Source organism: Miscanthus floridulus, chromosome 18, assembly GCF_019320115.1.
Source record: "Miscanthus floridulus cultivar M001 chromosome 18, ASM1932011v1, whole genome shotgun sequence".
NCBI classification, from domain to species: Eukaryota; Viridiplantae; Streptophyta; class Magnoliopsida; order Poales; family Poaceae; genus Miscanthus; species Miscanthus floridulus.
Window position 1 is genome coordinate 121,773,218 of NC_089597.1, and position 14,488 is coordinate 121,787,705.

The following is a 14,488-nucleotide window of genomic DNA, read 5'->3' on the forward strand; positions in this document are numbered from 1 at the left end:
AATCAGAAATAACACTCATAGGCTAATATGTAAGATTAAGCTTAAAATTATTATGATACTGTTTTATTTCTGTTGCAAGGCACGGGCATAATCAGTTAGGAGAAAAAGCCTGGAACGACACACACCGATAAGCTGTGTGCCATGCGTGGGACCGACACCGAGACCGGCCGCCACCGAATGCCACCGCTCTTCCTGCCGCCGATCGAGTTGTCACGCAACGGCAACGCACGCACCACAAGCCGCCCACCTGAGTTGAAGCCCCCCGCGAAAAGGTAGCTAGCGAGACTGCGAGACCTAACAAAGAACCCATCTTTGTTAGCTGCGCTCCACAAAGCCGAAGAAGCACCACCACACATCACACGGAGACGACGGGACGCACGATCGGCACCCCATCTCCCTCCTACACACCTTTCCCTCCACCGAGACAGAGTGAGAGCTGCGGCCACTCTCTCTACTCGCTAGCAGCTCCGGCCTCCATCCCCTGCTCTTCTTCTTCCTCCTCCTCCTCCTCCAATAATGGGCTCAGCTTCGTCAGGTGAGCAACCAAGCAAACTCAGCTGGTGGATCGTACGATCGGATCAGGCCATTGTTACCATCTACCAGGTCCGTGATGATATGATTCGACGACATGCGCAGATGATCTCCGGGAGCACCTGCTGGACGTGGACGGCGTGGCCAACGGCGGGGAAGCGGCGCCCAAGATACGGGTGCGCGGGCTGCGGCGCCGCGCCGAGGCGACCGGCGAGGAGATCCTCCGGGGCGTCCACCTCGACGTGCCGCGCGGGGTCGTCATGGGCGTCATCGGGCCCAGCGGCAGCGGCAAGTCCACGCTGCTCCGCGCGCTCAACCGCCTGTGGGAGCCCGCGCCCGGCGCTGTGCTCCTCGATGGCGCAGACATCTGCGGCATCGACGTCCTCACCCTGCGCCGCAAGGTCGGCATGCTCTTCCAGCTCCCTGCCATGTTCGACGGTACGTCCGACTCTCCGGCGGCCATCTATACATCGATAAAGCTGTTTTTTTTCCCTTGCTGAGCCGGAAACTCGAAATCAGTCTGTCCCTATTAATGCTCGATCTAATTGATTCATCGATGGCGCTAAGAACAGAAGGTTAGGTTAATTAATTGCTAAGCACATGTATGTAAGTTGGCAGTGAGTAGACAGTTAGTGGCCAACTGTGATAAGCTGACCTTTCTAGATGTTGAATAGGTCAACAAGGTCCCTGGTGATAAGCACTGTTTCTCCACTCAGACAACAGGTCTGTTCATGATAAAAGCATGTGCCATCACTCTGATGAGCACACCATGATTTTTCTTTTTCACATATACAATGCGAATTGTGCTTGTCCTCTACATCCTGAGATGCAGAAATAACCATCCTGAGCACATCATGCACGTGATGGCGAACCTGGAACTGGAAGGCAACTGCTAACCTTTAAACAAAGCTTGAACTATTGATAAATTTAAGTTGGGATGCCATTCAGATTTTTTACTTTGATAGTACACAACTAATTTATCAACCAACTGGTAGTTTTGACAGAGCATGAAATATTTTAGGATTGCTGAAGATCTGGTCTAATGTATTTGCTTGGATGTAAGGTAGCTAGATAGGTTTGCCTCTTTCAAATGTATATATATAAGGGAAAATTTATATAACTGTAAAATGTGCCGTAGTATTAAACAAGATTAGTGCTAGTAAACAATCGATTGTTTAAAGAAGAGCCAGCAAAAACAATTAACTTAATGAAATCTTCACAAACTTCAATTGACAAGCAAGAACTGATCCAATTTAAATGGACCGCGTGTCTAGTCGCTTAATGGTTCTTCATAACCATTTTGAGCACGTAACAACCTTGCTTTACACACCGTATTTACACACCGTACCTTTGACGCGCCGGTTAGATGCACACGAAACTCAGAGCACGTATCAATTCTATTATGTTCATATTCTAACACAATAATTATATAGACGCTCTCTTATTTTGTCTCGCTGTAATAAATTTTAGTTATCAATTATTCTATATACTTTTCAATCTGTCATTGTTTGTAATTTTCTCCTTTTCCTCACCTCCAAGTGTTCTTGACATATATTTACTTTGCCATATTTTTCTAATTAATAGATGCTAGTAATTTGGATACAATATAGAGAGTTATTTTAATTAGGTTATTAGCAGAGGTGGCTAATTTAGATGTAGATGTAGGAACTTACTTTATTTCATTTCTATAATGGTCCATATGGGTTACTTCAGGTTATTTCTAACAACGGCGAAGTTGACTAATGGATGCAAATTTATCGAGTTACTTTATATTTTTTAGTATTGTATAGGTAGATGATTTTAGATAAAGATCGACTAGAGGTCATGTTATATAACTTTTTATTGTTGCAATGGAGGAAATATCTAGCATGCTCAAGCTCAATAAACATGTCCTTTTAGAATTGTGCAGCATTGTTTGACAAAAATATTTATTTGTATATATATTTGAAACAATGCTAGTCTAAGTGTAGAATGAAGCCCATAACTTAAATTTAGTTCACCCACTCCACCCCACCCAAAAAACTCTTCCTTCAATCCGTTCCTATGTAGCCCAACGACTTAAGTTAAAAGAAAACAAAAAATAATTTCATGAACTGTGCATTCTGCCAGATCCAACAACACTTGCGTCCCACAAAGAAACTAAGTTCAAAAACCTAGTCTTGGATCATGAATTTTCCATGATGCACGGCTTGCGATGGCGGGCAATTCACACTGGCCTTTTGATCATAAACGACCGAGCTACAAGTGTAAGTGTTGAACTTTGTTGTATTTGTTACATGCTCTTTTAGTTAATAGAAACCATTAGATAATCATAAAAATCTAATATTGTTTGAGAGACACAAGAATGGCCCGGAACAAACCTACCGATGTACGGAAGAAACACTCTGACTCTTAATATTATAAAAGATAATAGCATACAAGTGGTTAGGACATGTTTAGTTCATATTAGTTTTCATAATGGTAAAGGTGGGTAACTTGTATATGGTTTTAGGGATTGCTTCACAGTATTTTTCGTAGTGGTACAAGTGGTTAGGTCATGTTTAGTTCATGCTAATATTGCCAGAACATGTTAGTCATGTCATATTTTAGCTGTTTCATCTAACGCTACAATTATGGTGCACCATGCTTTGCTTTTTTAGTACCCTCGTATGCATCGTAGATTTATTTTATTTTTTGAAAAAAGTGGCACAATGTATCAACGACATGATAAAGCTTATATTTATTTCTTGTCAAACTTAACTACAAGTATGAATCAATTTATTTAACATATTTTTTGTGGCAACCATTGTCTAAGATTAGCCAGGACAAGATTAGGCACAGCCCCTAACTTTTTTCTCATAACAAATCAGTATCAGCCCGCTTATCAACCATGGCACGGTGTTTTTCTCTCATAACAAATCAGCATCAGCCGGCTTATCAGCCGCAGAAACCATCAGCCGAACAACTCAGGCCGAATGTTTCTGAATGTTATTGTTGATGTCGATATTAGAGTCCGCTAATCAATGGTCGAATGTTTCTGAATTTCCCCTAAAATTTAACATAGAGAGCCAGAAGTTAAATACAAAGTCAGCTACCTCTCAAAGGGTTTGTATGAATGCCCAAATACATATATCTATCCCAATCCATATGTGTTAGGTGGATTGAAATGAAATTTAATCTAAATTCCATCCGAACCCATCTCAACACGTGAATTTAGATGGATACATCTGAATCAGACAATGCCTAAGCAGATTTATCTGATTTTTCCGCTGCGTGCTTTTGGCAGGTACCGTGGCTGACAACGTACGATACGGGCCACAGTTGCGCGGCAAGAAGCTCACTGAAGCCGAAGTGAAGAACCTGCTGAGCCTGGCGGATCTAGACCCTGCTCTGTGCTCCAAGTCGGCGTCTGAGCTGTCGGTCGGGCAGGCGCAGCGCGTCGCCTTGGCCCGGACCCTCGCCAACGACCCCGAGGCATGTGCACCGTCAGCTCTCTTGCTTCGTCTTCCTGACACTGTCCTCCACCATTACCGGCTTGCTGAAATCGATCGGTTGCTTCAGGTGCTGCTGCTGGATGAGCCGACGAGCGCGCTGGACCCCATCTCGACGCAGAACATCGAGGAGGCCATCGTGCGCCTGAAGAAGACGAGGGGCCTCACCACGGTGATCGTCTCCCACAGTGTGAAGCAGATCCAGCGGATCGCCGACCTGGTGTGCCTCGTCGTCGCCGGCGAGATCGTGGAGGTGCTCGCGCCGTCAGAGCTGTCCGACGCCAAGCATCCGATGGCCAGGCGTTTCTTGGAGCTCAGCAGCTAAAGCCTGGTTGCAGCTTCGTTGGATTCCATCTCCTCGGATGCTTTCTAGCAGCTGTGCGGGATGGAAAGGATCGGACGTGGTTATCTGTAGGTCGTATTTGGCTTATAAGCCATGATTTATCAGCCGACGAACAATATTTTTCTTTCACACCAAACCAGCCAACAGTACTTTTAGTCATGACTTATAAGCCAAACAAGCCCAAACAAACATGACGATATGTTAAAGTAGCTTCAGACAGCTAGTGTATGTAAGGCTGTTGGCAGATTTGCTTTAATTTGTGACCACCCACACAGCCGAGGCCCACACATACGAATCAAAGGCCACCACTCCGCTGGATACACAGCCCATGACATAATTGTACTATACTTTGTCCGTTTTAAATTATAAATCGCTTTGATTTTTTTTTACTACGTCTATTTTGCTATGTATCTAGATATAATAATATGTCTAGATCTATAATAAAATGGATGAATCAAAAAAGTCAAAGCGACTTATAATTTGGCACGAAGGGAGTATTTACTAATCTCCAAACTCTAGTGTTAGTCGTCTTTGCTTTTTTTTGTTAAGAAGGTACATGGCAGTAATTCTCTATTCATCTGAAAATATAATTATTTCTAGATTTTTCCCAAGTTAAAATATATCAACGCCTCAGGCACCTGGTTAGTATAATAAGGTTTATGTTGAAACATCGGTTTCTAACAAGGGTGAGAAGTGGGCGGAGGCCTTCGTCTTAGGTCGGGGTCTCCGTCCGAGATGGACGGAGGCCGGCCTCCGCCTAAGATGGGCGGAGGTCCCTGAACGCAGCGCACTCCTGTCGGACACAATCCTTTGTCGGAGGCTCTAGACAGAAGGTCACTAAACGAGGGATTCAGTAGGCTGTGGTAAAGTGGGAGTAAGAAAGGGGCGGAGGCCTTCGACTTTGGCCGAGGCTCCGGTCTCTAGCTTCGGCAGAGGTGAAGGGTCGAGATGGCGGACTAGAGGAGGGGTGAATAGTCTTTTCTAAAATTAATCGCGTCGGCTAACCGATATAAATTCGGAATTAAAACAATCAGTCTAGCCAAGACTACACCCCTTTATATATGTTCACTAGCACCTAGCAAAGATAACAATTATGCAACTAAGGTCCTGGGCTAGCTAGAGCTCTCCTAAACAATTCAAGGAGCAAGGTCACAAAAACCTATGCCACTAATACTTTAAGCAATAATGGAGCTCTTACACATGCTAGTAAGCAAAAGCACAAAGCTAACTAATCTCACTAGCAATGCTCAATAACAAGGCAACCAATGCCTAATTAGAGAGCGCAAATACTTAGCTACACAAACTAAGCAATGTGACTAACAAGGTTACTAAAACCAAATTAGCCACGCAAGGGAGCTACTTCTATGCTACACAAGCAAGAAGGTAATTAGCAAGCTACACAAGCTATCTAATTACAAGAGCAACTATACAAGCTTAATATGTATAAAAAGTAATTGCAAGCTTGTGTAATGGGGATAGAAACCAACGGGAAGAACAAGGTGGCGTGATTGCCAACACGCTAGTCCCCGTTGTGTCGACCGCTCACTTGGTGGTTCGGCGGCTAATTAGCATCACCCGCTAAGCCCACACGTCGGGCGCCGCAAGAACCTACCCCGAAAGTGAGGGTAGCTCAATGACACGCTTTACTAGAGTTGCTCTTCGCGGCTACCGCGGGGCGAGCACAATGCCCCTCACAAGCACTTCTCCGGAGCGCCACACAAGCTTCTTGCGCGCTTCGACGGAGACCACCACCAAGCCGTCTAGGAGGTGGCAACCTCCAAGAGTAACAAGCACCACCGGCTTGCAACTCGATCACCTAGTGCCACTCGATGCAACCTCACGATGCAATCGCACTAGAATCGCTCACTCACACAATCGAATGATCACTATCAAGTATATGTGTGATGGAGGGCTCTCAAGCACTCACAAGCATGGACACTAAGTCCCTTGAGGTGCTCAGCACTAGCCATGGCCGAAGGCCACTTCTATTTATAGCCCCACGGGCTAAACTAGCCGTTACCCCTTCACTGGGCAAAAATCGGGCCGATCGGACGCTCCGGTCGTGTTGACCGAACGCTGGACCTCAGCGTCCGGTCGCCCACAGACGGCCACGTGTCCCAATTTCAACGGTCACTTAACCTGACCGGACGCAGCAGCTTCAACTGACCAGACGCTGAACCCCGAGCGTCCGGTCATTTTCAGTAAGGTACCGACCTCGACCGGACGCGTCCGGTCACACTTGATCGGACGCAGCCAGCGTCCGGTCACACTCCAGCTTCTACGTCATCGTACGTTAGCCTGACCAGACGCAGCCTGCCAGCGTCCGGTGTAGTCAGATCCAGCGTCCGGTCAGGCTACGTCCGGTGCAGTCAGATCCAGCGTCCGGTCAGTTGACCGACGCCAGCATCTTCGCGATCAACTCGTTTTCACTTCTAACTTCTTCACCCTTGCTTCAATGTGCTAACCACCAAGAATTTACATCCGGTGCAATAGAAAATAGGCATTCCATTTTCCCGAAAGCGCCAAATCCCGCCGAGCTTGCTCGGCGGGAGGGAGAGAGGGACCCAAACCCATCTCAACCCTGCAAACACCACCACCTTTGTTAATGTGCTAACACCACTAAGTGTACACTACCATGTGTATGCGTGTTAGCTTTTCACAATCATTTCCCAAAGGATGTTAGCCACTCAACTTGCCACGCCACTCGATCCTAGCGATGATGTAAAGTTAGATCACTCGAGTGGCACTAGATGACCGATATGTAAACAAGTTTGCCCCTCTTGATAGTACGGCCATCTATCCTAAACCCAGTCATAAACTTCTCTACACACCAATGACCGGTAAAATAAAATGCCCTAGGTTATACCTTTGCCTTGCGCATTCCATTCCATCTCCTTCAATGTCGATGCAACACATGCACCAACACGATCAACAATGATATGATCCACTTCATATCATCATGTGATCATATTGGTTCATTGATCTTGACTTTACTTGCTCTTCACCGTTGCCATCGTCCATTGGCGCCAAGTCTTGCTCAAGCTTCACCGCCACGCGGTCCATCACTCCAAAGCCTTCGACTTGCCCTTCACGCTTGCAACCGGTCCATCAAGCCAAGTCTTGTCTTGATCTTCTCCGCCTTGATCACATGACTCAATGTCATGTCTCATGTGCATTTAAGCTCCTTCATCATCACATGTGTGAGCTTTGCAACATTTCCAAGCTATTTTCACCTTCATGGCATATGTTGCTCACACACATGTACCTGTGGACTAATCACCTATGTATCTCACATAAACACAATTAGTCCACCTAGGTTGTCACTCAATTACCAAAACCAAACAAGGACCTTTCAAGAGGCACTGCCTGAAAGAGAGAATGAGGATCAAATATAGACTCGCAAGAACTAGGGTTTCATTAATTCATTCACCCGCCCCCAGCACGGTTACAAGTGCTCCCTATTTATAGGGCTCAACTACCACTTTACAGAGTTTACAACAGTGCCCCTCAACTGCTACGGTACATTCCAGGAATATTCCAGCCCTAGTATCTAACCTTAGGGGTGTTCTCATCACATCGTCTCGCCATGTCTTCACCTTGGGCCTAAGCCGACCCCCACTAGAGGCCCATCAACTATCCTCACATATGCCTTGCTGACTTGATCGTCCCGCACCTTGGTGGGCCTCCGACGCCTCGGGGAACACCTTCGCCATGATCACTGCACTAGGCATCCATTGTCCTAGGGAGAGCCTCCGCCGTCCCAGGAAGAAACTCCACCATCATTCTTGTACTAGGCCTCCGTCGTCTTGGGAAGAGCCTCTGCCAGCTAGGCCTCCGTCATCTTGGGGAGAGCCTCCGTCGGCTAGGCCTCCGCTGTCTTGGGGGGAAGCCTCCGCCGGCTGGGCCTCCACCGTCTTAGGGAGAGCCTCCGTTGGCTAGGCCTCGCCATCATGGGGAGAGCCTCCACCGGTTGGGCCTCCGCCGTCTTGGGGAGAGCCTCCGCCTGCTAGGCCTCCGCCGTCTTGGGGAGAGCCTTCGCTTGCTAGGCCTCCGCCGTCTTGAGGAGAGCCTCCGCCTGCTAGGCCTCCGCCGTCTTAGGGAGAGCCTCCGCCGGCTAGGCCTCCGCCATTATTTCTTCATCATGCCTCTTCGAGGGGGAGTTGACCCATACTCCGTATGAGCTCCCCCAACAGTAGCTCCTCAGCTACTAGGTTATGGACGGTACTACATGACCTGGTAGATGTTCATACAAGAAGAGGCACTATTCAACCCAGATCTTGGTTGCGAGGATTGCCCTTCGCAACCCATTCATGCACGCCTCGCTAAAAACTCCATCCCAAAAACCCTGTGGGAAAAAAGGGCATGGAGAAAAGAGCACGCGCATGACCCTAACCTATACATGCACTAATTCCTTAGGCTTTCAGCTTTGGGTGCCTTTATCTTCCAGATTTCTTCATCTATGGCCTTTGGCTCCTTCTGCTGCTTCTATAGCATGGTTCATCGGCTTCGCTCAGTGCTCCGGTCTTCATTTCTGGGACCTTCACGATGCGTAGGTCTGTATCCTTGAGGCCTTTGCTTCTGATGTCTTTTTGGCGCGCAGGTGTGTCTCCAAGGCCCAATTGTATGAGCCTTCGTCTGTGTCTCTTCTCGGTGCAGAGGTCTTCACCTTTGGGTCTTCCGCTATTGGTGTCATCTCGGCGTGCGGGTCTCCGCCTCCGAGGCCTCCCTAGGTCTTCATCTCTGGGGTCTTCGCCTCTAGTGCCTTCATGATGCGTAGGCCTTTGCTTCCAAAGCCTTCGTAGGTGTTCATCTCTGAGGTCTTTACCTCCGAGTCTGGTATCGTCTTGGCGTGCTAGCCTCCGTAGGCCTTTGACTTTTCTTCGGGCGGAGGTCTTTATCTCTGATCCTTCTTTGGGCGGAGGTCTTCGACTTTTCTTTGGGCGGAGGTCTTCATCTCTGATCCTTCTTTGGGTGGAGGTCTTCGTCTTTTCTTCAGGCAGAGGTCTTCGTCTCCGATCCTTCTTTGGGTGGAGGCCTTCGTCTTTTCTTCAGGCGGAGGTCTTCGTCTCCGATCCTTCTGTGGGTGGAGGCCTTCGTCTTTTCTTCAGGCGGAGGTCTTCATCTCTGATCCTTCTTTGGGTGGAGGCCTTCAAATAAATCTTCATTCACGAGCGCCAGAAAAAAGGCCTCACGCTCCTGAGTGGTTGGTCCTCTGGTGCACTCCCCTAGCCCCTCTTGGCTGGCGTTTGTGGCTGAGTTTTTAGCCGCGATTGGTGCAGTCGATGTAGTCGTAGTAGTCGAGGTAGAAGGTTGTTGTGAGGCCTTCAAACCGTTGCTCACGAGCACCAGGCAAAAAGACTTGATGCCCCGGAGAAGCTGGTCCGCGCGCTTCCCTAGCCCCTCTTGGCTAGTGCTCGTGACCAGGTCCTTAGTGATGCTTGGTGTAGGCGACACAGTTGTAGTAGTGGAAGTAGGTGTTCAGAACCAAGTTTGCCGATGTAGACGTCAACGAAGGTGTTGTAGAACTTGGTGTCGAAGGTGTCGACGGAGGTTCTTGAGCCATATTGCAAAAGTTGTTTGATAGAGGCGATGTTGTTGTACATGATGAAGGTGTCGATGAGGCCCCTCATGCCATCGCATTGGCGGAGGCTAGTTATCATGGTTTTGCCGAAGGTCCTCCTATAAAGCTGTTTGGTGAAGGCCAAAAGGTGTTTTTGGCGGAGGCGATGTTGGTGAAGTTACTGAAGATGGTTGTGGAGCCCCTCATGCCGAAGAGCTTGGCGAAGGCGATGCCTACATAGACGCCGACGCCGCGTGTCGAAGGCCGGAGAAGTCGTAAAAATGCAACTGAGTTGATCTCCTGCATTTTTAGGGACTTAGGTTGGGCATTATAGCTTCGTCGAATATCGACTTGCTTTGCAAGTCTTTCGACACCCGGAAAGGCACTGGCTTTCCCACTAGCTGCAAAAGATGGTTAGTCATTTATATGATACGTGAAGGTAGCATGAGAGCCTTAGCTCCGTGACCTGGTGCCCATGTTGGTTCAGGACTTCTTCCAGGATTTGATGTCTCAGCGCGACAGCCTTAGCTTCGTGACCTGATGCCCGTGTTGTTTCAGGACTTCTTCCAGGATTTTGATGTCTTAGCACGACAGCCTTAGCTTCGTGACCTGGTGCCCATGTTGTTTCAGGACTTCTTCCAGGATTTTGATGCATAGAGTCAGAGTGCCCGTGCATTCTCGGGACTTCTTCCGGGTGGCCCGGGCCATGCATTGCAATGTACTTACGCAATATATGTATGCGATGATGAGAATGATAGCATTTGCGCAAAAATATTTAAAAGGTGTAAAGTTATTATGCATCCTGCAAAAATGATGGTAAAGTTTGAATAAAATATAAGCTCTGCATTATATGAGAGGGTTATAGTTCAGATAGCTTGCGAAGGTTGCCATTTGAGGACCTGCACGGGTATGGACGTAACTATTATTGAATATATAAGTAATCAGTTCCTTACGAAGGTTAGACAAAATAACATTGGGTTGATGCATATTAATATGTTATAAATACTTTAAGGAAGGGATTGAACAACACCACCTGCAAAAATGAGGGAAAGTGTTAGCGTTAGAGGGCTCAAAGGTTTAGTCACTGCCGAAGGTGTAATGCTGATGGAAACCAACTAACTGACGAAGGCCACTGACTGACAAAGTTTGCTCACTGTCGAAGGCCTATGACTGATGTAGGCTGCCTAAAACCAATAATATGTGAAGTCCACTAACTCATGAAGACCATGACTGGCGAAGGCTCAAACTGACGAAGGCCAAAGGCGGACAAAGGTTGCTGACTGGTGAAGGTCAATACATGTCGAAGACTGTGGAGAACCAATGATAAGGTGCACTGACATATAATGAAGACCAGTCTCCGCCTAAGATGGGCGGAGGCCGGCCTCCGCCTAAGACGGGCGGAGGTTGTTGGCTGTTGAATACCACTTACTAGAGAAGGCCATTTGTAGATGAATATTCACTGACTCATAGAGGATCACTGAGTTATCTGATAAGTGTTGAATATTCCATGAGAACCACTGACTGGCGGAGGTTGTTGACTGATTCATATAATTGTTGGACAGATATGTGATGAAGGCTGATCACTTAACGAGAAGAATTGCCTGCTGTAGAGTATTGACTGATTTGGCTTGAGGAGGTGAAAACACGCATATAACGAATGAAAATATATTCTAAGGGAGGATAAGAGGTACTTACAGTACTGGTGACCTGCATGTTATTGAAAAAGAGATTCGACAAGAGTTGAAAATTGTTTTAAGTTTAGCCGGGTTAGGACCAAGCATGTATAGCCACTTAGGCCATGCTTTGATTGTGGCGAAGGCCACGAGAAGATTTTTTGTTACATTGATGACAAGTTGTATGCAAGGTATTTAAATTTTGCCTTAAGAGGCGAAGGTTAGATCAAGAATGCATCAAAATAAATCATAAGAGCAAGAGTACTAGGCATTAATTAAAAACTGGCAAGAATTATTCTCTCGCACTAGTTTGGTACCTTAGGTGCGGCAAATCAAGAATTTGAAGCTACAAAAAGATAAACAACTTGAACCATGGCCGGAGGTTAGCTTATAAATAAATGAATGAAATATATCATACGAAGGTACATGTGTTAGAAAAATTCTTTGGCCTTCGCCGTGTGGTTTCGATAAACAACAATAATGATTATTTTGTTTAAATTTGCATGCATACCGGATTATATTATGAGATCGGAAGGTAAAGGGCTTGAGTCCCACATACATGTAACGTACAACTTTTGCAGAAGAGTTTAGATGGGTGGCCGAGTTACTTAGCTGCGGTTTGCGTCAGAGGTCAAATCCTTCGTTGCCAACATGCTGGGCCAGCAGCTGCGGATAAAATCAGTTGGCCCCCTTCACTTCTTGATGTGGCTGGAGTTGTTCAGGAGTTGTGGCAAAGGATGCAGCCTCCGCACCCGCGCGGAGGTCGCTGGGCCGAAGGCTTCGTGTACTGGTCCTTTTTGGTTGTGCCGACGGCTTCTTGGGCGATGCGATGCCAGCCTTTGGGCTTGCGTTCCGACCGGCGTAGACGCTAAGGACAACGGCTGCGTCAAGTTGCTGTCAGGTCCGTGTGCCCACATCTTGCCTTGGCCATGCTCCAGGATGGGAGAGAGAGCGTAGATGACTCCTAAATTTGCTCAATCCAAATAGAAGCTTGTGTTCCTGCTGGTTAGCTAGCACAGAGAAGAAATCTCTCACACAGAGGTTGAGATATACGTTCGTGATATATATTTTTTATAGAAAAAGCTGCCGGAGGCTTAAGGTGATGTGGCGATGGCCTTGAAGAAAAATTCCAGTGAAACTTTCTGAGGGCTTCCAAAGAAACCAGGACAATGACGAAGGCTCATCATGGTGAGAAATTCCATTTCCCCATAACTTCTGAAAGCACCAGAAAAACCGAAAGAGCCTTGGCAAACAACTGCGAAGGTTCCAGCGGCAATGAATCGGCGGAGGTCCGGCTCCAACATTACAGATTGAAGAGAATTCCAGCAGTCTTGACAGAGTGATGAAGGTTCGGACTCTGACCGAGTGATAGAGGCTCCAGCTCTCACATAATAGCTTCACTTCCAAGCTGATGGAAAAACTGAATTCAACCCCGATTGATGGAAATTCTTGGTTCAGCAGCAACTAGCTTCCAATGAAAGTACGAGAGTGAAGGTGATAGCCTCCCATGGAGATTTGAGCTCAGATGGAAAATTGATGAATTACATCAAACTCCATAGCTCAGAATAAGTATGTGCTCTAGTCCAGCTTTGCATGAGGTCATGAGATTCAAGAGGTCTTCGCTTAGGATCAGGAGTGAGACTTTGCCAGAGCCTTCGTGTGCACCAATCCATTGGTGGGATAATACAAATAAGAAATGATTGGTTCAAACGAGCAGCTTCGGGAGACCAGGTCACCTGTGCCGAAGGCAACTTTGGCCGGCTGGATCGGAATTCAGTCTCCGCGCGGATGACGCTGGAACAGACCGTCGGAAGACGACCACCTCGCCAGCATCACCCGGGCAGCCTATGGAGCGAGCAGCAGATCGGGGCCGGAGTTGTCCGTGAGTCCGCGGCGAAGGTCGTAGCCTCCGCGCGGGCATGGTGGCGCTGGCTGAAGGACGAGCTCCAGCACTATCCGGCGGCTCTTCCGCGTGTGTTCTTTGCATATCTTCGAATCACCTGTGCATGCATAGAACGAAAAAACTTGCGCGGTCCTCCTGTTAGTGCGTGGAGGTTTTCTTGCTAAGGTCCATGGTTGAAGAAGGTGGTGCTACACTATACTAATGGTTTTGTGGTGGCTTTTAGTTTTAAACGGGCGAAGGTTTGGGCTCCTTTTTTTTATTACAAGAATTGATGCAGCAGAATGCTTGTCAGTAGCTTCAGCAAAGTTTTTGTCAACAACGTATGCCAATTTTGGCAGCGGAGGTCGTCCCACGCCATAGAAGCCTTCGGCCTAGGTGTTGGGAGGTCCTCACTTTGATATCTGTTGTCGAATATTGTGGCTCCATGATCCATGGTTGGCCACTTTCGACCCTCGTCCTTTTTTTTAAACTGAAAATTGTTGGCAACAACTGTTTTTTTTTTGGTTCACTGTGCTACTACTGATCAGTTGTCCCATCGAATGTACAAAAGTTAAAACGACGAGATGGGTATGTGTTTGTGACTTATCTGGGCCTCCGCACGTGCGATGGTTTGTATTTGCTTGACGGAGGCGAACTGCTGCAGCAAGCAGAACCTTTGGTAGCGTCGGGCGGTCTGACCAATTCGTGTGCCTTCGCCTTATTGTGGTGCAGCATGCTGAACGTCCTAGAGCGGGCGCCTTCGGGAGCGGCATTGAGTGCCTTCGCCTTAGTGCGACGCAGAACCGCGGTTCGGTGGCTCTGCGTGACCTCCAACAACATGCGCGCCTCTGGAGGAGCATTGAGTGCCAAGCTTTGCAGGGTGCAACGTTGACAGGCTGTTACGAGACCTTTCCTACAAAGTTGCAGATGCAGCTCTGCATGGTGTATGCGTTGGATTGCCAAGGTTGCAAAGGTAGCATATATGTGATCCAAATCTCTGAAGGCTTATATAGATTCTGCACATCTTTT

At 47.4% G+C, this 14,488-nt stretch overlaps 1 protein-coding gene across 2 annotated transcripts; it reads left to right on the plus strand.

Annotated features, from left to right (window-relative positions):
- The first annotated feature begins 330 nt into the window (after window positions 1–330).
- LOC136521335 (protein STAR1) lies at window positions 331–4,757 on the plus strand. 2 transcript variants are annotated; one of them, XM_066515065.1, is made up of 4 exons: window positions 337–535; window positions 637–969; window positions 3,797–3,984; window positions 4,072–4,737. In XM_066515065.1, exons 1-4 carry the CDS (start codon window positions 517–519, stop codon window positions 4,324–4,326), a joined length of 795 nt encoding a protein of 264 aa, XP_066371162.1. In that variant the 5' UTR covers window positions 337–516; the 3' UTR covers window positions 4,327–4,737. The 2 variants fall into 2 exon arrangements, with proteins under 2 accessions (XP_066371161.1, XP_066371162.1); XM_066515064.1 differs by having other exon boundaries at window positions 331–535; window positions 3,797–4,757.
- The last annotated feature ends 9,731 nt before the right edge of the window (window positions 4,758–14,488 follow it).

Excerpts from the sequence above, each read along its gene's own strand:
- LOC136521335 (XM_066515064.1), top strand. Across the intron at positions 970-3,796 it reads GCTCCCTGCCATGTTCGACG|GTACCGTGGCTGACAACGTA; the intron begins GTACGTCCGACT and ends TGCTTTTGGCAG.